The sequence below is a fragment of the Peromyscus californicus genome, unplaced genomic scaffold (assembly GCF_007827085.1).
Source record: "Peromyscus californicus insignis strain IS unplaced genomic scaffold, ASM782708v3 Scaffold_6__1_contigs__length_162567912, whole genome shotgun sequence".
Classification (NCBI taxonomy): Eukaryota; Metazoa; Chordata; class Mammalia; order Rodentia; family Cricetidae; genus Peromyscus; species Peromyscus californicus.
In genome coordinates this window covers 74,968,852-74,993,553 of record NW_026294584.1, presented here as the reverse complement: position 1 = coordinate 74,993,553, position 24,702 = coordinate 74,968,852, and the positions used below count along the sequence as shown (strand labels likewise).

General features: G+C 44.1%; 1 protein-coding gene across 1 annotated transcript in view; it reads right to left on the bottom strand.

Moving 5' to 3' along the window:
- Positions 1-1,683: 1,683 nt before the first annotated feature.
- The window catches only part of Vopp1 (VOPP1 WW domain binding protein), an 84,894-nt gene continuing 61,875 nt past the window's right edge, over positions 1,684-24,702 (bottom strand). Inside the window, exons 3-5 of the mRNA XM_052722121.1 lie at positions 23,760-23,837; positions 11,625-11,761; positions 1,684-4,129 (exon numbers count right to left, since the gene is read on the bottom strand). Of these exons, the coding sequence (XP_052578081.1) occupies positions 3,939-4,129; positions 11,625-11,761; positions 23,760-23,837 (406 nt within the window). The 3' untranslated portion in view covers positions 1,684-3,938. The remainder of the gene's footprint in view (positions 4,130-11,624; positions 11,762-23,759; positions 23,838-24,702) is intronic.

Below are 24,702 nucleotides of genomic sequence, written 5' to 3'. Positions count from 1 at the left end.
GAACTGAGCCCAGAAGTAGTAAAAAAAAAAAAGGGGGGGGGGGCAGGTGGCATAAACACATTAAAACTCACACGTAGACCATTTTCTTATTCTGTCAAGTGACTGTCCGTGCTTTAAACCATGTCACAGAAACGGTCAGAGAGCGCACACCAGCTATGAAGAAATTATTTTAAAATACCCAAGAGTGATCAAAACCAAGTGGTGGGTTTATGGGTGTTCTCACTAATTTTTTCTCATTTCTTTGTGTGTTTTAAATTATTCATGACAAAATATCTCAATGACATTTTGCTGTGGTCCAGCATTCTAGGAATCCTGGAGCCAGGGTGAGTTGTTTCTAAGCTCAGTCTATCCGGCCGATGTGTATAGAAACTGGCATTTTGTTTTGTTGATTTTCACAGAGACACATTTATTTATTTTTCTGCAACAGAGTCCTAGTGTATTGCTCAAACAAATCCTGTCCTCCTGGGCTCCAGGGATCCTCAGAGCCTCAGCCTCCTGAGGAACTGAGTTGGCGACTGTGTACAGCCACACAGAGTTTAATCCCCCGTGCGGCGTCATTCACACAATGTTGAAGTCCATTTCACATCCGTGCACTGCTTTGAGGCTGCACCTTTAACTTGAGTTAGTTTTGAACATGAAATGGGTTATTGTGAGTTGAACCTTCTTGAGGACTGTATGTAGACAATATAAATAGACATTTGAAAGTCCCGTGTCCTGCCGTGTATCCAGCGGATGTACCTGCCAAGTGAGGTATTTTGTAATAAGCACCAAAGAAAGCACTTTAATAAAAGGCCCGGCTACAGGGTGTGGAATAAGGAGGTGGGAAGAGCAGAGTTTTTCTTCATTTTTCCTGTGGAATCGCCTATCCTTAGGTATGGTCTTGAGCTGAAGGGCTGCGATATCTCCAACCCTGCCCTCCCTGTCTCCTCAAGAGGATTATATAATTTGCAGATTTGTAAAGAATAAGTTAATGCAGAATTAAGATGCTTCTCAGAATGTTCAATGAAAAGAACAGAGTCTGGCAACAGCCCTGAAACAAATCCCCCAAATGTGGGTCCACAGAGAAGGGATCAGGCTCCTAAGACAAGTATTTGAAGAGGTGAGAATATAAAACTAAAAACTTTATGTCACTTAGTAGTTCATCCAAAATGCAGCTTAACTGTGGCAGGTAAATCATCAGTCATATCCAGGAAGCACAGTTCCTGACAACACAGACCAGGACATTGGCAGTCTTGAGACGAGACTGTTGCACTGTTGTCCCACCTGTCTTGAACTCCTGCACTCACGCAGTCCTTCGGCCTCAGGTCTCTGAGCATCAGAGAGAACACCTGCAGAGCATCACACCCAGTTCTAGAATGGTACTTTAAAGAGAGGGCCAACTTACTGTAGGAGAACAGGGCCACATTCCTCCCCCAACACCAGCATCCCCTGTGAGGTAAATAATTCGGCTTCTTGCTTGCCTAGGACAACTTTTTCCTATCTTGATGTTTAAAAACGTGTCATTGGGCCAAAAGAAACATAAATTCCTAGATAACACTTAACTTCCAGCTATGTAGGTAGGGAGCACCATCTACCCTACCCTGCTTTCCATGTGAATACATGAACTACTTAACCGTGCATAACTTCTCATTAGAAATCTCATCTCCATCCCTTTCCCACACCCCAGCAAATAATCACAGCATATGACCAAATTCTCTTTTATTTTTTATACATAGGAAACAGGACTCTATGAAAAGAGAACAAAAAAGAAACACGAGCCCAGTGTTGCTAAGAAAGAGCATGCACAAGTCTGCTTCGGGTCTGTCCCCAAGCACCGCTCTGCAGGACCTCAGCACACTTAAGTGGAGCTGTTGGAAGGGGTGAGCATTACTCACTGAAGACAAGAAAACAAGAATGCTGGGAAATGTCCCCAGAAGTGCAATTTCCATAGGCGCTGCCAGTGTTTACGGCTGAAGGAATTCCAATGCAGGCTTACTGGCAGATAAAATTTATTTTACACAGACACTGGAGTATAAAATTGCTGAGCCCTATCAGCCATTCAGTTTCTCAAAAGGATTTGCTATCAAAAAGATAAAATGTAACCATGGACACCAATGCCTTGACAGCTGTCTCCGGTGTGATCCCAGGAACAGCTCTGACTGTGCTTATTTTAAAAAGGAACGGAGGAAACTGAAGTTAAAACCACAAGTGATAGAAGGGAGTGGAAATGTTTGGACCATGTAGTTGTCTTGATTGTAAACAGCAGACATTGTGCTTTGTCGTCTTAATTAAAACAAGGACCCAAACCTGGAGTGGTACTGGATCCAGGACAGGATGCCAGAGACACAGGGTGCTCAATGATTTGGGCAGCAGCACTGTGTCCATGAACTGCCTTAAGGGGTGTTCATTCCTTCCCTGGGATTTCCTATGAAACTGTCTACCAAGTCCCCATGCTCTCTGTCTTAAACTAAGCCCATACCGCTACTGTCCTGACTCCTGGACCCCTGTCCTACACAAATACCCCAAGAGAGCATGACACCATGCCTCCTGGTCTGGTAGGTGGTAAAGAACACTCCATGTCCACTCTAGGGAGATGTTTGGATGCCCAATCCAACAAGTAACAATTTAGCAAAAGGCTCTGATTAGTTCATTTAAAATGTCAGTCCCCTTAATCCCGGCCCACTCCCCACAATACTACACATAAAGTAACCTAGACTTCTTAGCTATACTGCCTTGCTCTTAGGACACAAGGGCTCAATCTGGGTTTAAATACACATCAACGTGACTAACTACGCAAGGGAACAGCACTCCTCACTGTTGAGAACTCCCTCCACTACTTGTAAATCTATGGGTGAGCTCTGATTCTCACCTGGGAAACAGCATCTCTAACTACACCTTCTTTCTCTAACTTTGATTATATGGTCTGTGAAACTAGGTAGGTTTCCATTGTTCTATCCACAAACTTGCCCTCTTCTGAGCCCAGCACGTCTCTGCTTGGATCAATTACAAGCCTAGCTCTTACTCAGCAATGCTGGTCTTGTGTTGCGGGGCTACTTTAGCTCTTCTCTCCTGCTCCAAGGGTCGGTGTAACTACCCGGTCTAATGTGTCCCCTGTCCTGAACGGCTCATGAAACCCGTCACCAGAACTACCTAAGGGAAGGGTGTTGAAGCCCTCGGAGCAGTAACCCCAAGGGTTCGCACTCTCCATCTGATCTCAAAGGACAGGGCTGTCACTTCAATAAATGCACTAAAAGAAAAAGGAAACTTTTTCCATCTGAAGCCAGAGTGTGATTCGGAAAGTGCAATGTCTCCATTTGGAGCAGGGAGTAATTTCCCCTAACTTAAAAGACTTCCTCTCTTTAATGGTCTTTAGTTAACTGCAGATGTCCAACTGGGGCCTGATTCTGACTGTCATCTTGCAGTGGAAGCAGCATAGACTTGGGTCTTTCCTGTCTCTGCAGAGAATAGCCTATATTCAGGATGTGAGTGGAGACCAAACAGCATCAACAGGCCTCCCCAGCACATTTCCACAGCTTCTGTTAGGAGAACGGGCTAGGACAGTGGATAGCGGCCCTTCAAACTTGTCTGCCCACTACTGCATCATGTGAGTCTTAACTCAGCCTGTCCCTCCATCTGCCCCGACACATAGGCTATGCCTTCCTTTCCTCTTAGCCTCTCTCCCGAGGATCTCCCTGGGCCACGGCAGGAATGTCAACCCTCGGGGACTGCTGCCACACTCTCTCAGAGAGCACAGACTACATCAGAAACAGAAGCAACAGAGGAGACGCAGTGTAAAATTCAAATGTCCTCCACAAAAAACTTGAAAGAGAGCTGGGCTTGCTCTGAAGACATCAAAGAGCAGTTTGCCCTTGGACCACCCTGTTAGCAAGGATCAGTGAGGATGGCGAGGACACACAGAAGGGCCTGTCCAGCCTCTTTGCCTTCTATGTAGCATTTTGCTACTTGTCCTTCACCACCTGTTCATAGGGAGGTGGGGGCGTGTTGCAGTAGGAAGGAGGGGGTGGGTAGGTTGTGCCTCCGTGAGGTGAACTAGGTTGGACTTGGAAAGCCATTGCCATGGTATTGCCAACAGGATTCATCCCGGGTCCTCCAGGGTCAGTGTAATATGGCGGCCCCATCTGCTGGGCTCCTGAAAAACAGATATCCATATGTGAGTGCAAAAGAGAAAAAGCCACCATCTAGTACATCCCTGTGCTACCAGGTCCCTTCTGTCCCCATCATTCACTATCCTTCTGTCTATTAGGAACCAAATACTCCTTGAGACAGTAACCACCTGGATTCAGTAACAAGCAAGAGAAACATACATGGTCTTTCCCTCAGGGAGCACAATTCCTCTGGGGAGGTATATTGCTGAAATCTATCAGTCTCCAGAGTGCAATCAAGTACAGGGTATGAAAGAACGAGGAGTCTCCTATGGAGGCGCAGACAGCCGTCACAAACTCTGAGAGTTGAAAACAAGGCAGCTTGCTTTGATAGAGCTGGGGAAGCATGTGCTGGGGAAGCATGTGCTGGGGAAGCATGTGCTGGGGAAGCATGTGCTGGGGAAGCATGGTTTCAGGGGTGTGCCCAAGGCAAGGTGAGGAAGCTGGACTGCAGACAGCCACCACTGTACCCTGGCTGTGGAAAGATCCCCTAAATAACCTGGTCCCCTGACTCTTGGCTCAGATTTATCATAGTCCCCTCCACGCACTTCGAACACAATTCACTGGAAATTCACTGTATCTTCTGTACTATTTATGAAGGCAAAGAGTATCTGTCTTTCAGGTGGGACAAAGGTCTCAGGCAGGTAGGCAACTCCCTGAGATAGGTGTCCTTCTTCTGTGACAGAAGGAAGTGGCTATTGTGTTCACTGACGCTTCTGCTCTTGAGGACCAGAGGAGGAGGAAGGGGGACCCAATTGCCTGTGACAGGTGAGCACAGGGAAGGCTGTTGTCTCTGTGCAGAGATAGAGCTTGGGCTGTGTTCGTAATGTCCCCACAGTGGGGCTACTCAGACTTACACTGCAATACCACCTCATGGATTTTGTAGGAATGGACAAGCTAGATATATCTTAAATTTTTACAGAATATTTGACAAGATATCCATTTAGAATATTTTTTAAAAAAGCAGAACAGACAAAAGGTGGGGAAGTTCTATCTATCAAGAACATAAATCCTTTACTGGAGAAACGTGACAACTACCAGGCTTGAATATGCTGGGAAACCTGCGGTTGAGGCTATAGGGACAGCAGCAGCAGGTCATGTCTACTAGTGGTTTAGCAGCCGAAGGCTCCCACCAGACAGACAACTAGGCAGGAATGGGCACAGATTAACCAGGGGCTGAGGTTCTCAGAGGAGGTGCACACTCCAGACCGCTCCACAGTTTTGAGATTTAGCTGGAGGATCTAGTTTCAAGGCATTGACCAAGTCAGTCACTTAAGTACCCACAGAGAGTAACCGAAAGAAGGCGGATCCAGGTTTGACTGAGGCAGAGATGCATACTCAGCAAGTAAAAGCAGAAAGACAGCATTGCATGTATGAAACACGCATGTATGAAACCCATGGAGACAAGGCTGGTAAGTTAGGCAGATGTCCCTAGACTTCAGAGAGATCAAAGAGCTGTTCCCAAATGTACCCATGAGTCTAAGGAAATGAAAAGCACCTCAGAACTACAGTCAACTGCATCACAAATGCTATGGTAAGAACAAAAGTTCCTAAGAAAACCCATACAGTTCATTGTAAAGGAAAATCTGCAAAGCGGGATTACAAACGCAGATGAAAACTGTGAAAAATAAAGGTTCGGGAGGCGAACCTAAGTGATAGTTTATCCTGGAGCCTAATCCGAGTAACCATGACCCAGGAACGTGGAGCTAGGTCACCCAGTTTCTCTGTTCCAGTGTGGAAACAGTTCCATGGGTTTTTATATGAACAGAACAAAGCCAGTCAAAGCGATTTTAAACTGGTGGGTACATCAGAGAAGCAGGTTACAGCCAGGCAGACAGACATTAGCTGACATTATTCTTCTTTGCCTTTCCATTGGTGGAGAGTGGTGGATTCACCTTTTCACACACAACTGAAGGCAATGATTGTCCCTCCCCCAGAATCTGTCAGTTTCCAAGAGTTCGGCAGCGGGTAGGGCGCTATGAGCCTCTCTCTGATCCACACTGGCTGTTTACAGGGCTAGTCTTATTTAGGCCCAGTGCAGGCAACTGCAGCTGTTGTGAGGGCAGTGGCTACATCGTGCCCTGAATGTAGCATTTCACATCTTCTCCCTGCCCTCTCGCCCTGACTGTTACATCTTGGCACTTCCTCTCTCACATTACCCCCTGAGCCTTAGAGGAGGTGATATGTACTCCCCTTTTATGGCTGAGCATTCGACCATCATTTCAATTTAATCGAAGCACACTTGGCTGCCAAGTGTTTCAGTATTCACTATTGTTTACAGCAAAGAGAAGCTTCTCTTCATAATGATGAGAGTAATGTGTTTATTGTATAAAGTTAACTATTGAGACCACAGGTTGGTGTCTTGTCAATTTAGTTAAACAATAATAGTGCGATCCTCTCTAAAGTCTAGGACTTCCTAGCCAGGGGGTTTTGACTGGGTTTTCAGTAAGAGGCATGTATTCTCTTCTGTGAAGCGGGCCTCAAATCTCACCTGAGAGTGGTTGGTTAACTCTGCAACAAATGTGTCATTATTGTATCACTGGGTACATTTTGCCTGACAGGTTGTGACTGTAGAGGTCACAACTAAGTAAGACGGTTGAAACCTATCTCTCTCCAAAGGCTGCATAGCATCTTCCAACACTGTGAAAGACAGTCAGCTTCCAGCTCAGTTCTTGCTTAGTTTTCTCTTGTAACCTAGGTACATGGTATCTTCAGCAGGAAGGTGTTATCATCTAGAACTAGTGTGCAAACAGGAAGAGTAGCAGTACCATGCATTACCTTGGGGGCCTCCTTAACCCACAACTCATGAAGAGGAATCACGCATCGGGCACTGGGATTTTTGTTTGATTAAATAATGGCTTTAAGAAACTGCACTATGTAGCCATGGAAGATGTATTTTTATGTTTTAGCTTACATTCTTAATTGGACTAAAAATAGTGTGTTTCCACACGGCTGTTTCACGGGTCCTTTACTTCTGGTTAAGCCTCACTTGCTTTCCCTTCATCTCCTGGTCTTTCCCCTCCCCCACCCCATCCTTCCTTGAAACTCTCCACCCACAGTGTTTCCTCTCTCTACTCTTATTTAAACATATGTTGTACTAAATTAATCCCCTCTTCTTAAGACAACCCCCCTCCAATGGCCCTGTTCTAGTTTCTTGGCTTACACAGATGCTCCATGCTAAACACAGAAAACATAAAACTAAAGAGCTACATATTAGAGAGCCATTAACAATCGTCTCTGGGCTGAGGTTATTTTATTTTCAGTTTTATCCATTTTCTACAAATTTCTTCATTTCTTTTTTTTTTTCTTTGAGCTGAAGAAAATTCCATCACACACATCACTGGGCTGATTCCATTTCCTGGCTACTGTGAATATAGCAGCAATAAACATGGATGAGCAAGCATCTCTGTAGCAGAATACAGATTCCTTTGAGTGCATGCCCAGGTGTGATGGAGCTGGTGCATATGGTAGCTCTAACTTTTTAAAAAGGAGTCTCTACACTGATTTTCATAGTGGCTATCCAAGTCTACACAGCCACAAACAGTGAATGGTGGTTTTCCTTCCCCTATCACCTGGCCAGAATCTTCTATTATTTGATTTTTTTGATAATAGCCATTCAAACTGCAATAAAACAGAATCTCAAAGCAGTTTTAGTGTGCATTTCCAAAAGCTAACAATTGTGAACACTTTTGTTTACTAGCCATTTGTTTTGAGAATGATGTTATTTCCAAAGCATATTATTTTCATTAGGTTACTTTATTAATGTCTAGGTTTTTTTTTTGTTTGTTTTTAGATCTTTGTGTATTCTAGATATTAATCCTCTGTCAGATTTATAAAAGGCAAATATTTTCTCCCATTATGTAGGCTGCTTATTCACCAGATTGATAGTTTTCTTTGCCATACAGAAAAATTTTAACCTCAAGAAGTTTCATTTTTCAGTTGCTGACCACATTTCCTGAGCTGCTGGCTTCATACTTTGAAAATCCTTACCCATGTCTACATTTCATAGTGTGTAACCTACTTTTCCTTTTAGGAATTTTCCGAGTTTGGGGTTTTATGTTGAGGTACATGGTGGATCTGGAGTTGATTTTTGTGCAGAGAGGGAGTAAGGATCCAGTTTAATTCTCTCCATGAGGACATCCAGTTTCTCCAGCACTATTTGCTAAAGAAGCTGTACTAACCAGTGTTCATTTTTGTCCTCTTTGTAAAAATAATCTGGAGGTTACAGTTTGTATGGGTTTATATCTGAGTTCTCCATGGCACTGATTTGTAAGTCTACTACTGTGCCATTTTTATTACGATAGTTCTGTTGTATATGTGGAAATCAGGCAGAGCAATATCTCCAGTAGTACACTCATTGTTCAGGATGGCGTTGACTATGGCAGTCTTTCATGTTTCCATACAAATTTTTGGGTTGGTTATTATTCCTGTGAAGAATAGAGTTAGTATTTTTATTAGGACTGTGCTGACTCTGTGGGTTGTTTTTGCTGGATGGTCATTTTTACAATATTAAATTGCCCAACCATGAACACAGGAGGGCTGCCCATCTTCAGATGCTGTCCTCCATTTCTTCCTTCAGTATCTTAAAGTTTTCAGTGTATAAGTCTTTCAATTCCTTGGTTACATTTATTCTGTTTTTGTTGTTGTTTGTTTGTCTAATGTCACTTAGTATGCTTGTCATTGGTACATAGGAAGTTAATGATTTTTATGTGTTAATTCTGTATCCTGCCACTTCACTGAAAGTGTTTATCATCTACCTATAGGAGTTTTCTAGTGGAGTCTTTAGGCTCTTTTATGTTTAGAATCACATCACCTGAAAAGAAAGATACTTAGACTTCTTCCTTCCCAGACTTTTTAAAAATCTCCTTCTCTTGTTACTGCTCTAGCCAAGACATTAAGCATTATATTGGAAAGGAGTAGAAAGAGTGGACACCCTTGTTCCTGATTTTAGTGGAAATGCTTTGACTTTTTCTCCATTTAGCATGATATTAAATATAGGCTTGTTTTATTTATATAGCCTTAGATGTGGAGGGCTGACAAGGTCATTTCTGTGAGTGCTTTGGGCTACCACACTAGGGTAGAAGCCATGCCATGAATATGGGCTGTTTGGGGAACTCAGTATTCATACTCAGTGTGAATGACTAGAGCTGATACAGTTGTGATCTGCTCTCCTCAGCAAAATCAAGTGTTGGAAAGTTAATCCCAAATCGACAGCTGAGGTATCTAGAGGATAAAGTCTCTGTCCTTAAAACTGGATTCAGAGAATCAAGGAGCTGTAATTTTAGCTCCCCGACACGTTCCTTTTTGTTCTTAACTTCCGGGTAAATACACAGAAGGCAGAGGGGAGCAGAGTGAGACTATTAACTATGAAAACAAGCAGCAAGTGTTTCTTGAGCAAAGTACGAGTTTGAAGTAAAATTTGGTAAGAGCTGCTGATTTACTGGGCGTAGCTGGTAAGTGAGACTAAAGGTTCCACTGACAGGTCCATTGCTTTTAAAAAGAGAAATTTGAGTGATTGTAATAGTCTCTTCTAGTGACACCCAGGTCCTCAAGGTCATTCAAGGTGAACTGCACAGACAAAAGTGTGGGCCTAACATTATCACCTGTTCAGAACATTGCTTCTAGTTTGGATGATGGGAGGAGCATAAATGCTGACACTGGGCCAGCACTAGACACGAAAGACATGTGTCCAGCATGTCCTTTCATTATCCAAGAGTGATCAATCCAGATGAAATCTAACAACAGCTTTAGTCTTCTGTTTTAACTGAATATTTGTACTTTATAACACAGCACGAATATCAGAGGTAAAGAATGAAATCCATATATGAACACAAAAGGATTCTAAACCTGAATGTAAGTTTAAGGTGTGGCTCCTAGTGAACTGGTATGGAAAACTCACATTCACATCTTTCTTGGTAATAATCCTAAAGATATTAAAGGAAGTCCTTTTTGAAAGGAAATCCTGCAAAGTGTCTGGTAGAAGGAAACAGGAAGAACAACTCTCTTTCTCTCTTTACATCTTGAACAGCATGTCATCAGAAAGCAGAAGACGGGCATTTTATCCCTTTATATTCAACCCTCCTACTCCTCTACTTTTTTTTTTTTTTTTTTTTTGGTTTTTCGAGACAGGGTTTCTCTGTGTAGCTTTGCGCCTCTCCTGGAACTCACTTGGTAGCCCAGGCTGGCCTCGAACTCACAGAGATCCGCCTGGCTCTGCCTCCCGAGTGCTGGGATTAAAGGCGTGCGCCACCACCGCCCGGCCCTCTACTTCTTTTTAAACCATGATTGACAAATTCAACACCGTGATGACTGACTGTATACAGGCTGATGATCCTAAGGTAATATCCATGAAATCATCATGACCCATACTACAGTGTATATTATAGACGCATCTATCACCTCTGTCATCTAACTTACTATTAGTATTTATATATGTGGTAAGAAGACGTAAGTCCAGGTTTCCAAGCAAATTTTTAATTACAGTTTTACTCATCGTATAGCCCGTAAGATGTAAAGTAGCTCTACAGGACTTCCTCATTCTGTATAACAGAAACGTGGCATAAGGAAAGAACCACGTCCACTCATCTACCTGCAGTGGGGGCTGAATGGACACACTCTCCCCAGGACTACAGGTAGAAGCCGTGACTGGAGCAGAGCAACGTGAACACGATCAACACAGTGGCCCCAACTTCATCAAACATAAACTCTTTAGTCCAGAGCCAGGCTGAGCAGTATCAGCCTATTCTGGCTTCTGGGGCCTTGGAACTCTCCATTTTCAGAAGGTTCCTTCCAAGGAAGGGGACCTCAGAGGGACTGCAAAACCCACATACCAGCCTGTGCCTTGAGGGGAGGCAGGATAAAATACTACAGTATGAAGGAGATTTATACAGCTACAGCAAAACTGTCCTGTAAGAACTAAGAAATAGCTAATTCTCTCTGATCTTGAAACATTGCTTCAGGAAATATGCTCTACAAGGCCAGTGGTAACTTCTATAAAGATGTCTACTGCTGCACGGCATATGAATATTCAAATAGGTACACAATGCATACTTACTGAGTAATATTTTAAAATGCAAAACAAACAAAAAAATCAACAAAATCACTAGCAATCATAAAATACCAAACAAATTATCATTTAATAACATAATACTTACTCCAGATGAATTAAGATGGTAGCGTCATTATTGTTCAAATATAAAAATTTATACATCAAATAGCTTTTTAAAGAAAAGAGGAAAAAGCATGTATGTATATATGAACCGTGTATCATTCACACAGGGTACATCAACAATAATATAAAAACATGAGATGTGGGCACAGAATACATTGCACTATTACCAGCAGAAACAAACAACGAAGTTGGTAATTAGAACTTGAGGACCAAATAGCCTGGTTTATCTCTTTTAGCACACTTTGCGGCATTATAAATGCCTGAAGAGGACACACAAATTATGAGGACAGACAAGGATGAGGTAGGCTGACCTGGAGCAGGGTTCGGTGGCTGCCTGGTGTAGGACACATTGAATGTGGGCTCTTCAATGAGTGGTGGTGGATACATGCGCCGGCGGATGAAGAAACCAGCTCCGCAGCAGAAGAGCACACCCATCATCAAAAGGAACCTGCACAGAACAAGACAGGAGGCCAGAGTTCAAGCCACAGGCCGAGGCCAGGCTCTAGAATGGGAACAAAAATGCCTGAGGATTCCCAAGGGGCCCTGGAATACCACTCCCCAATGGCGAAGCAGAGAGATCCAGCAAGCTGTGGGAAGCCTCCAGCCATGAGGGCGGGAGACTAGACTTGGCCCTCTCTGGAATGTTTCACTTTGGGACATTCCTCCTATGGATGATATCAGCGAAATACTTGCCCTACAAATTCCTGAAGTGTCCCCAGGATGGAGGCCACTAACACTAAGAAGCTTACTAAGAACAATCTGCATCTCAGTGGCTACAAAGGACTGGTGTATTACTTTTTGATCCATGTCTCTGACACAACACAGTATTCAGTCTAAACAGAAAGTGTTGCCAAATCCAGTCTCTGTCATTCTGTTTCCACATTTCCAATTCTGCACTGTCACAACTATAAAAATGCCCATTTATCCTTTCTAACACCTTCCTATGTTATGAAATGAACACTTAATAATCATAAAAAGAGCATTGCTTAATTACTAGGAAAATATAGGAAGACAGAGGAAACAGTCAGCAAAACAGAAGAATATTCAGAAAACTCCAGGCTGTAAACACTGCGGGTTACTTTCCACATCTTGATCCTGACGTCTAGCAGGCAAGGGAAATAAGTGCTTTACAGGTAAGACATTTGCCCAAGTCACCTAAGACTCCCATTGACTAGTAGATAAGGGCAGTATCAGGTAAAACTAATAAATTCTTACCCATCTCTGGTCCATGGAACTTTCTAGAACTTCATACAACATGCCCATAGTCTGGGGCTTGTATGGGTTGGGCACACAGCAAAGTTGGTCATGGCTAATGACACCAGATAATGCGTTTAAAAAGGAAAAATTTAAGTGAAGAGTATGTGATAGGATCTTTGAGAATACTAACAGGATAACAAAGTGAGAGGCCATCAGTCAGTCAACAGGAACTTACCAGATACTCTTGGAATACTGCGCAGGAATTTAAAGCAGACGAAGGCAGAAATGACTCAGAAAACGGCTGAAACTATGGTCTTTGTGCTCTTTGTTTTAATTAGTCATTTATTCAGTAAGGAACTGTTTGGCACCTGTGATGTTCACGGTACCACAGGGAGGAGAGTGGGTGTGCTGGTTGGCATTTCTGGAAAAATGGAATATTAATTGAGAAAATGCACGACTCCCTGTAGTCTGTGGGGCCTTTTCTTGACTGATTGACTGATGTGGGAGGGGCAAGCTCACTGTGGGCAATGGCACCCTGGGTAGGTGGACTGGGGATATATAAGAAAGCAGGCTGAGAAAGCTGTGAGGAGCTCGGCAGTATGCGGTGTTCCTTCATGGCTTCTGCTTCAGTTCCAGCCCTGACTTCCCTCAGTGATGGACGGAGTGTGACCTGAGAGTTGTAAGAAGAAATACATCCCCCCCTCCCTCTCCAAGTTGCTTTAGTCGTGGCGTTTTTATCTCAGCAGTAGAAATCCTACCAGAGACAGTGGGTGAGTCCCTTCCCCACATCTCGACGGACTTCATTTTTAATAGAAGAGAGTGAAACTGAATGGCAAATGTACATGACTATTTATTCATAACAAGAAAGTGATAATGAAAGAAAAATGAAGGCTGGAAGAACAGACCTGTGAGAAATATTATCTGTCAAAACTCATCACTATACTTTAAGTGTATAATTCAGTGCACTGGGAGGTTTACACAAAGATATTATTGCACCTAAGAACGGACAAGTATTCTCCTTCAGCCATGTTTGAGCTAGGCTCTGAATGAGCAGGAACACTGAGCAGGAGGAACAGGAAGTCTGGTGAGAAGAACGACGCCATGAAGAGGCCTAGAGCAGGGAAAGCTCAGGGAAGAGATGTAAGAGATGGCTCTGGCTGGACGCGGGAAGTGGGTTCAGAGATTTGGAAAAGTAAGGAACCACATCAGCAAGGATGCTGTCATCACAAAAGGGACGACAGTCTCTCTCTGTCTGTCTCCTTCCCTTCTCTCTCCCTCTCTTCCACTCTTTCTCCTCCTCCCCCATCTCTTTCTCTCCTCTCTCTTCCCTCTCCCACTCTCCTTTTCCTCTCCCACTCTTTACAGTACAGACTTATATATTCCCAGACCCTTTTTTACATGTTTTACTTCCAGGTAGAGTCTCATTAAGCTGGCTTGAATGCACTCTGTAGTCCATGCAGGTTTTAGGCACGTAATTTCCCTGTCTTAGCCTCCTAGGCAGCTGAGATCACAGGGCAACGCCACCAGGCCCAGCTGGACCTGTCTCTTCAAACGTATCATCTTCCCTTTAATGCCAAGTCCTACTACTATACATATCTGGGTACCGTTATGTAAAGCCTAGAGTGGTAGGTTGTGCAGGGATTTACTGCTGGCCATTTCAACAGACCTGGCTCTCTGGTTTCCAAATAAGTCATCTGATGTCTTCACCATGAGAAAAGGCCGAGATGTTGGTTATACTGCCAAGTGGAACTTTTTTCTTCTAGATGAAAAACGACACTGTACCTCGCACTTCAGAAGCAAGGATAGCACAGCCACCTGACAGGAGACCAACTGTGTCTTTGGTGTCACACGTAATTGATCTGATCCTTATTGAAATACTAGCCTGAGGACTTACTCCTAATAAGGGGGGCTGACAAAGGCCAGGAAAATGAACTTCATGTTGGCGAGAGCCGTGGCAATGAATGAGAAAGGCTGTTTTTAAAGGACTCTATCCACAGGCAGGTTGCCCGCTGCAGTCTTCTGTCGCACAGCACAGTTGGGAAGCTTCCCAAGGGTGAGGAGGAGCAGTTTTCATTTTCTAAAGCCAGAAGTAGTCCAGTTTCTTTAATTCACTTGGCCTTTTCAATTCTTTTAACGTGGCAGTTGTCCATCCTGCAGCCTTCTGGTGACAGGCACCAATAACCCAAGACCCTGCTGCCTGGAGCCATTCCAGAAGAGGGATGGAACCTCCAGAAGCAGCCTCATCCATACGGCTACCCCTGCCCATCTTTCCCATTTGGCAGTACATGCTTTATAATGCTAAGGCTAACCAGAGAACTAAATGAACTAAAACTGGACAACTTCATTCAAACCTTGGCTCAAGATTCCACAGCTGGCAGGGCCTCTTCAAAGTGGTCTCCTCCAAACGACAGCAAAGAAACAGAAGTCCGCTGAGGGCCCTGAAATGACCCCACTGACGTTTTCTCTCACTCAGCCCCAGACATCTTCCCCACAAAACACTTACCCGAAAATGCTGGTACAACCTGACTGAAAGAGCTACTCAAAAGCTTTGCAGCTTTTCCCCAAATTCCTGGCATTAGGAGTTTTGTGGAGAGCTGGGGAGATGGCTCAGTGGTTGAGGCCACTGACTGCTCTTCCAGAGGATCTGGGTTAAATTCCCAGCACCCACATGGCAGTTCACAACTGTCTGTAACTCCACCCTCACACAGACATCCATACAGGAAAAACACCAATGCACATAAAATATAATTTTTAAAAAAGTTTTGTGCACTGTCTGCAGAGCATTCCTATACAATGATCTACTTGTTACTGAAGGGTTAATGACCTAAGAGCCTCAGGTGGACTGAGCAAGTTGACAGGAAAGTCAACTTGACTGGTAACACCCTGGGCTGTTGGGATCCAGTTAGCTCCTGATAAGGAGATCAGTGTACCAGTTGGTATTTACCACTTTGAGGCTGCAGAAGAACTGACCTGAAGATGTCATCTACCATCCCCCTTTCTGGCCCTATGCATGCAAAAGCCCCCTGTGTGGTATGCACACAGTTGGAATGTTGCAGGTCCAGAAGCTAATTACTTCTCTTGGGCTAGCTTTAGTCCCCAAATAGCCATCCCTTTCCCACCTCTGTGTCAGGACTAACACCCTGTGACTAACAGAGGAAAACCTTTTGGAACCTATTAACTTATCAGACTCCTAGCTTCCACCAACCCAAAAGCTAAGAATGTCATCAGATAGGCACCTTAGGCTTAGAGAAAAGCTCCCTTTATCTTGCTGTGACAGTCTTTCTGAAGAACCCACCAATGCATTTTTAAATTGTCAGTACTTATGACTTTCTTTATTCTGTAAAACTATAAAACTGCATGAAAATGTTTTCCTTCCCCATCCTGAAACAGGAGAAAGTCTAGGGTCCATTCTGGCAGGCTCAGCCTCCAGCACCAGGGACACCCCCACCTTCCCCACCCCCACCCCAATGATATTTCATTGAAAGTAGAGCACAGCTTTTCTGAGGTTCTTCCTCATGGCTATGTTCTCAGCCCTCTGAAACTGTGCCCACACTATAAGGAAGGCATCCCCTGATGTGGGCTGAGCCCTCTGGAATGGACTCTAGAGTCTCTCATGTTCTCTGCTAAGTCCTTTCTTTCTCTGTTTCTGAAACTAGTATATTTTTGTCATCATCCACTTTACTGGATGGCCGCTCGTCATCAACCCTCAGTTGATGCTCCACAGATTTCAGCAACCCACGCACGGGTGTTGTGAAATAGCTTAAGAAAGGTCAGGTTGTCGCTTGGAAGTCACATTTGCCTAGAAACAAATGTCTTCTCATCTCTCTTCATAAAGTGCTTTACAACACCAGAAGGGTCCTCCTTCCTTGCTGAGAAAGGATCCTCATACATAAAAACAGCTTGGTCCCTCTGGATGAAAGGCCTTGTGTGATATTTTACAAGATCAATGGTCACACTGTCAAGACCCCTTAGCCCACACCAGGGCGTGTGATGTGACTGCAGACTTCTGACTTTAAAAAGCCCTCCCCTCTTCGGTCTCTACACCATGAGTCTACCTTAGCAGGTTAGAGAACTCAACTACACTCTCACTGGCTTAGTAAAGCATGATCAGCAATAACTTTCCCACATGGATTACTTCATTTGAAGCCCCAGCGAGATCTCCCATGCCAATACAGGACTCAGCCTCACTCTGGGCCTTCCTGGCCAAGGAGAGGTTGCATGTGAGGATCCCCTGACAAGCATTCCAGAGTCACTGAAACCAGCAAGGTCTGGAATGACTGCTGTGTTCCCGGACAAAATGGATGAGTCCCTCTGACACCCTTAGGCAAGTCTGTGTACTGAATTCAGTCCTGCTTAGAAAGTCTGTGCCTCTTACAGGCTTCTTGGAGGAGCCCTCTCAGAGAGGAGAAGGACAGGCCTTTGAGGACCTTTTTACAGGGAAGATGGGCAGGTCTTTTGGGGAGATGATCTAGGGTTGAGGAAGATATGCCCCTTTGAGAAGCCTTAAGGTTTCTGAAGAAAATTCGTAATGAGGTTCCTCCCCTTGTCCTCCTGTGCTAAGTTGGGATGCCAATAGTAGAGGGCTTGGTTTTCTGATTCCACCCTCATGAGAGATCTGGTTTGGTTTTAGTCTGGATGAATGACCAGCCAACTATATGCTAGGGTATTAAATGTGGCTTCTGTCACTCAGTCTGTTCATGATATTCATACTAAAAACAAACAAACAAAAAACCCCTAGAAACTAGAGGGTTTTTCTGGAATAAATACCTCCCAGCTTACTGAGGTAGCTCAAAGTCTTCGATCACCAAAATACTGAGAAACAAAAAAACCTGGGGAGAATGGAAAAAGACCAAATGAACATCCAAACTGTCCCAAACCCAGGGAAGCACTAATCCCCCCTTACCATGAGACGTGGACAGTGACTAACAATGAGGAGGTTGGGTTTCTACCTTCCTAGGCTCCCAAGAGCCCTGGTTACCCAATCAGTAGGAAGCCGCACAGTTAAGTTTCTGGTAGACACGGGGGCAGAACAGGGTCAGTTACAAATAAAAATGAAGCCAGCTCAGGGAACCACTCTCACAGTTATGGATGGTGATCCTGGGTCACAAACTCCTCTGTGGTGCTCTTGGATTGCCTTTTTCCCCTTCTAGGCAGAGACCTTTGAAAATTAGGTACCACACTCATCTTACTGCCCAGGAAACGAAAATGTCCTTTGTGCCTGTCCACCAGCCTACCTTAACTGCCTTTCTGTTTGAAGACTGTTTCCCGCCCCGCCACTTGGTCCTTCCTTCCCAAACGCTTCTTCCTCTGTCCTCCCCAGCTCTCAACGCCTCAGAATCCTACCTCACTTCTCATCCTCGTCCCTCAGCTCCTACTTAACGATCCCGCTCGGAGCCTGGAACTTAGTCAACTTCCATCTCCCTTCTCTCAAAGGGCTGCCCGGGTCCACAGGGAGCTAGCCATAAAGTCTTGCTGAGGGAACCCTGTAAGAGAAGGCCCCAGCTGTGACAGAGTGGCCGACGGCACAGGGTGAGTGGTGGCTGCAGGAGCAATGGAGCAAGGGCTGTCATGTGCCCAGGAGCAAAGCCGCCCCTCCTGTTTCTTTACCCCAGCCAAGACCCCAGGTGTCCTGGTAGCCTCATCACCCTGTGAACCCAGGACCCCACCTCAGAGTGACCACAAGGCACAGGCAAGTTTCAGTGTGGGAATACCCCTTCGCTGTGAGGCTCAGGAGGGAGATTGGAGGTAGGCTCTATACTGGATCCTAATGCCTGCCATTTCTACTGGGTCTCTAAGTCTGCTTCTCTTAACTGAGATAGGATTCTTCCTATTCTTGGGACTCCTGTAGCTAGAGTTTTCCTGCCTGGCCCACAGTCAGGACAAATCTGTCACCCGCCAGTCCCACAGTCGCTCAGACCCAACCAAGTAAACACAGAGACTTATATTGCTTACAAACTGTATGGCCGTGGCAGGCTTCTTGCTAACTGTTCTTACAGCTTAAATTAATAAATTTCCATAAATCTATACCTTGCCACGTGGCTCGTGACTTACCGGCATCTTCACATGCTGCTTGTCATGGTGGCAGATGGCAGTGACTCTCTCTGCCTTCCTGCTCCAATTCTCCTCTCTGTTAGTCCCGCCTATACTTCCTGCCTGGCCACTGGTCAATCAATCAGAGCAATTTAACATACAGACCATCCCACAGCAGACTCCTTTGACTTATACCTGTGGTCTGCCTTTGTTTTTGCCCCCAGAGCCTGGATACTCTTCTTTCAGTTGTACTTCCCTGTTTTAAAGACATAGACAACTAGAGGGGGAAAAACAACAACCTGATGCCACCATGTCTGAGTTCCCTGGTTTGATTTTCATAGTTTTCTGTTAAATGCTCTCTAGTTACCATACTGACATTACTCTGCAACTTGGTGTCTTTATAAGAAAAACATACTTATAAAGTTTGCCTCTGTCTGCAGTCACACACAAACTAGCTAAGGATCTGGGTTAATCCATGATCATCACAGGAAGCAGATATGCATAGCAGGTAGCTGAGAGCTTTACAACCTGATCCATAGGCAGAGAGAGACATTGGGCCTGGCCTGGGCTTTTGAAACCTCAAAGCCCACCCCCAATGATACATTTCCTCCATCAAGGTCACACCTCCTTCAACAAGGCCACACCTCCTAATCCTTTCCAAAGGACTCCGCCAACTGGGGACCATGTATTTAAATATATGAGCCTACGGGGGCCATTCTCATTCAAACAACCACAAAAATCCTATGTCTAAAAACTCTCAATAATAACTCCAGCTGTGCCTACTTACCCACAGATGGGCTTGTTAAATGTTAGTACCCATTTAAGAAAGGAGGAGATAGGCAAGTTCATTGGATCCTCATCTGAGTATCCAGTCACTCACAGCTGGTTGAATGCAATTAGGAATTTATTTCATGAGACCTCAAGGTTTTCTGGAGAAACTAGAGCATACAGGCTAAAAACTAAGAATGGGAAGGGGGCCCACCTATGCAGTAATGAAAAATCTGTTATATATACTGTGTAACAACCTCTGTGGGAAGCCAGCTTCCACTTTTACCCAGGGTACTCTTGAGGAGAGAGGGATGAGAAAACGTAGATAAAAAGATATCAGAGACTGGGACAGAAAGAAACACAGGATAGCTTCAGGAGGACCTGGATCAATATCCACCAGCCCCTTCTAGCTCTTCAAAAGGGCTTTTTATAACAATGCCAAGGGGCGGGGCAAAAGACCTCCCCCTTGCTAGACCAAAGCACACCACACAGCCAAGTGCAGACCCTTCCAAACACCTGGTAACCACGACTGTGGTCAAATCATCCCCTTATGCAGCCCTGCTGGGTAAAGCAAGCTCAGATCTCACTAGGAAACCTCGGTGGGCCCACACAGACCTCAATAAAAATAGATATTGCCTAATACCCTCCTTAGGAAAAAGTTCTTACAACAAATGGTAAGTTTACTTGTTATTATTAGTTCACGTAGTATTTAAAATTTTTTAATCAGAAAGGTTTATATATAAAGGTTATGATGGCTAACTGTAATTCCAGATGCCCTTCAAATACCTGTCCCCTTTTTGGTTCTTGTTTACAAAAATGTTCCCCCATTCCAAGTCATGTGTACCTTTAAAGCTTTTGCTGACATGTAAACGTTCTTCCTCTCAGGATCTGTAAGACCGTTGAGGGATGGAAAGGGAGGATTGAAAAAAAAAAAAAAAACCTGTAAAATTCCAATCAGAAAAATGACTCAAAACTTACAATATTAGAAGGTTGGTAGTTAATAGTCTGTGACAGGCACTCTCAATTTGCTACAGGATGCCATGCATGTAACCTGAATTCAACTCTTGCTTAGCGACATAAAATAAGTAGATATAAAAATGTCTTATAAAATATGAGGCTATGTTTTGCGAAAAAAGATTAAAATATTTTGGATAAGAATAAATTTTTTATGATAAAATTAAATTTTGACAAAAAATGATGGGACTTAAGGAAGATGTATGTTTGATGATTAAGATTTATAAATTGCTAAGTTTATAATGGTCTACTCCTGTTAACAAAAAAATAACTTAAAGATGTATGTCTAATCACTTATATCTTTGATAATTTTGTTAAGCTTAACTATTTGGAGAGACTGAACAAATAAAAAAGCTATGGTAAAAATTAATGACACACCTTTTACTCTGATGTCTCCTTATGAGAGACGATCTTACTGTTTTTTCTTGTAATTATATTCATATATAATTATGCATATATGACAAAATGAGCTACTTAATAGAAAATATTTATTAAATTGATTTAGATTTTATAAAATTATATTATAAAAGGATCAAGAAAATGAAGTCTCCAGTTTCCCCATGGACTATATTTACAGTTTAAAATGTATTTTGGTACTAAAAGAGCTTTGGTTCAAAATTGTAATTTTAAGGCTTAAAATCTTAACAGATAAAATTATAAAATCTTAATTTTATGAGAGTTGCTAGATATTGTAAACTGTTAACAACAAAGATAATTAAGACATAAATGTTAATCATCAACCACATTATAACTGATCACATGTCTTTAATGTGCCTGAAATTTGTTTGTAATCATGCTCAGCACAAATCTAACTCATTTACAGAGACAAGATCAGAGGGAGAAAGCAATTTCTATCTCCTGTTACAGAGTCTTCTGTATATGTTGTCAACGTTAAGCCTAAAGCAAGTTACTCAAAACAAGTTTAAAATAAAGTTTGTTTAATATAAAATAATATTCGAAATCGGATATATTTTTTAAAGTTATAGAAAACTGAATGCTTGAGTAAAACAGGTTACAATACACTTACATGACAAGACATCTCCAGGCTCAAGTCGTACCCTTTCCCTGGAATGGACACAGTCCCCATCAGAGTAAATCTCAGGCTAGCATCATTACAGGATGAGAACGCATGGGAAAACAAGATCTGCCAGATCCTGCTGCTCCCAGTGTGTAGGCCAGAACAAGGAAAACCACTTCCTTATCTACAGGGAAGATGAATTCCTTCTCATGTCTCACATGACAGGGGATGGATTCTCTCACCCAGTGGAGGATCTCAGAGTCTGTACCCACGTCCTAAATATTTCAAGCAACAGAGAGGCAAAGAGCAATTACTCTGCTGACAATGTCTCCTGTACTGACATATGAGGATGCTGTGAACAGGGGAACCTTGTACCCAAGCCTACCACCCGACTGGAACGAGACCTGCATCCTAGTTCAGTTGGTCATGCCCATTACCTAGACTTTTGATTTTTCTTAGCAAAAACTAATCCCCAGGGCTCAGAGGTAATCATCTGTTGGAGCCCATTTTTTAAGTCTCCTAGTGGCTTTACCCAGCAGGTCTACATAGAGAGGATGATAAGGACCACGGGCCTAAGTGCAGGTGTCTGAGATGCTCTGCACTTGGCTGTGCTGGGGGAAGGTCTTTTGCTCCACCCCTCGGCATTCCTTTAAATACCCTAGGGCAGAGACAGTGGGGCCCAATGGATTAGGATCCAGGCCTTCTGGAGGCTATCCTGTGTTTTCTATGTGTTTTTCTCCCCTTGATCCTTCTAACTAATATTTCCTGCGGCTCCTACTCAAGAGTACTCTGGGGGAAATGTGGGGTTGAGGGATGGCCCCCCACAATCATCTGAGGAAGTCCCCAAGAAAGTTTTAGATAACACAAGATGGAGCCTCTGTCACAGGTCCATTCAGCATGGCAGGCTGAAATATGGCCACTCATTTAAACACTAAGTGGTAGGTACCATGCCTGAGGAGACGGCCTGGACTGTAAAAGTCTACCCTGACAGCCTGAGTCACCTTCTAGAAACTACATAGCCAGCTGCTTCAGCACTGCCGCCACTGGAAGTCAACAGGTCTCTCCGTGGCAGAAGCTTGAGGAATTCAACAGGGGACACTGGAGATAGGGATGACTAGGGCCTTTGGACACACGGTAATATTAGTCATAAAGCTTCCTGTAGGACTAGCCACAGTGGTTCCCTAGGAATGGGGTCTGATCCGACACAAAATTTTACAAACTGCTACATCTGTTTGTAGAAAAGGAGAAAAGATCAAATTCACATTTGGCCAGTTAAGCAAGCTGTGTTTTGGGGTGCACCCAGGACTGGCCAGCTGGCTATCTCACCCTAAGTTGGGATTTGAGAGAGCTGCTCCTGCTGGCCTCTTGAAGTCTCTTACAGGAGAGAGAAGGTGAGCACAGGGGCAAGAGTTAGCAAAATACAATGAAAGGGGAGGAACAGGGTAAGGATATAAACATCGGGTGAGTGGGGCTGAAAGCAGTTTCTATCAGGGCTGCGAAACAGGAGCTTGTTCTTGATTACAAATAGAAACCTTAACTCACAAGGACTTAACACAGGACAAACAGGAACTTACTCAACTGCAGACAGAAACTTTAACTTGCAAGGACTTAACATAGAAGAACCTGGAACTTATTCTTAACTGTCTTAGCTGCCAACAGAACACTTAACCTTCAAGGACATTGTTCCTGTTTTGGTCTCCCATTAACGTGCAAGGTGTTCTCTTCCTGTTTTGGTCTCACAGACGAGCACAAGCAAGCCAGGCAGATGAGCTCAAGAAATTCTCAGTTCCTTCTCCAGAAACCCCCTCTGCTGCACTGTGCCACCCTCCACATGTGAACTGCCTCTGGGCTACAGAGCAGCGTATCTCCAGAGACCTTCAGGGGCCTCTCTGAGAACTAAGACTTGCACAAGGCTACTCTCTAAATGACAGTGTGCCTCCCACACGTCTCTCAACGTGCCATTGATGGATTCTGTATGTTCCCCAGACCTCTGTGAGATGCAAGGTGCCTGTCTTGAAAGCTAAGATGCAGGAGATACAGATGAGGGGAGATTTTCAGGCAACAGAAACTTTGTCACAAGTCTCAGCCTGCTGATTCTGACTCCTCAAGACAGTCACCCCCAAGGCCATTTCAGAAACTGGCTAAGGAGCCGCTCAGTGGGGAGGCCACACCCCTCCAAGCTCTTCATACCCAGACAGCGCCAGTGGAGATGGGAAAAGGTTCTGTTAAACTCTTACTCTAACAGCCCTGGAGGAGGGCAAGCCAAATGTTCCTTCACTCAGCCCAGACTTTCCCAAAGACCTCTTGAGACGACGCCATTGGAACTGAGGTGGTGACTAGACTTGACAGTGGACACTTGAGGACTGCAGGCAGTTTCAGGAAAGGGCACTCAGAACAAGAGCAACGAATTGTAACCTACCAAAAGTACCACAGCCTCTGTATGGAGAGGGCCCGCACACAGCACCTGGAGCCACAGCAGTCTTCATAGGAACGGCATCTGCAGGAGAGAGAGGCACAGAACTGGGTAAAAGGGGGTAGTTTTTCTCATCGCTAAGTTCCACCCAGACTCACCATAAGCAGAAGCATTCTGAGAAAGAAAATTCATAATGGGTTCTTCCTGAGGAGTCTTCAGGAACAGAAAAGGCATTGAGTCTACCAGATCCACGCTCCACAGAAGCTCCGCAACACAAGAGTAATAACAAAGACTTGTCCTACGCTATGCTAACCTCTGACCACGGGAAAGGTGGGACTGCCTCCATATGCCCTCACAAGCTGAAAGCAAAGGTAACAGAGTCAAGTTCAGAGAAGAAGCTTAGTTGTGGTCAGGCACTTACTAGCTATATGATTTCTCTTATTAAATCTATCAGCCTTAGTTTCTTTACTACAAAATAAACAGCATGATGGGGACCCTTCGAATGCTGATTTAAGGGCCTCGTCTTTATATAAATATATCTGCTCAGGCTCCCTCCTCCCACAAACCTCTACACAGCCAAGGTCTCTGGAAGGACCCAGCCTCACAGGGCATGTTCAGGGACTGTCCTAACCCAGAAGAGCCACCCAAGAAAGCACTTCTTACAGATACCTATCTAAGTGTTTTGCCAAAGTCTAGTAACCATATGCAAGTCGCAAATACCCACAAAATAACACTTAAGGGCTGCTGTACCACCTTCTTTGCTCTGGTTGCTGTCTGTTGGTTAGCAAGAGTGAACTTGGCTGGGGTGATGCCTAACCCTGGTTGTTAACCTGATGGGACTTGAATTACCTAGGAGGTAAACATCTGGATGTGCTGTTGAGAATGCGTATTAAACTTCCAAAAAGTTAAGTTTAACTGAATCAGGGAGACCTGCCCTGAATGTGAGTGG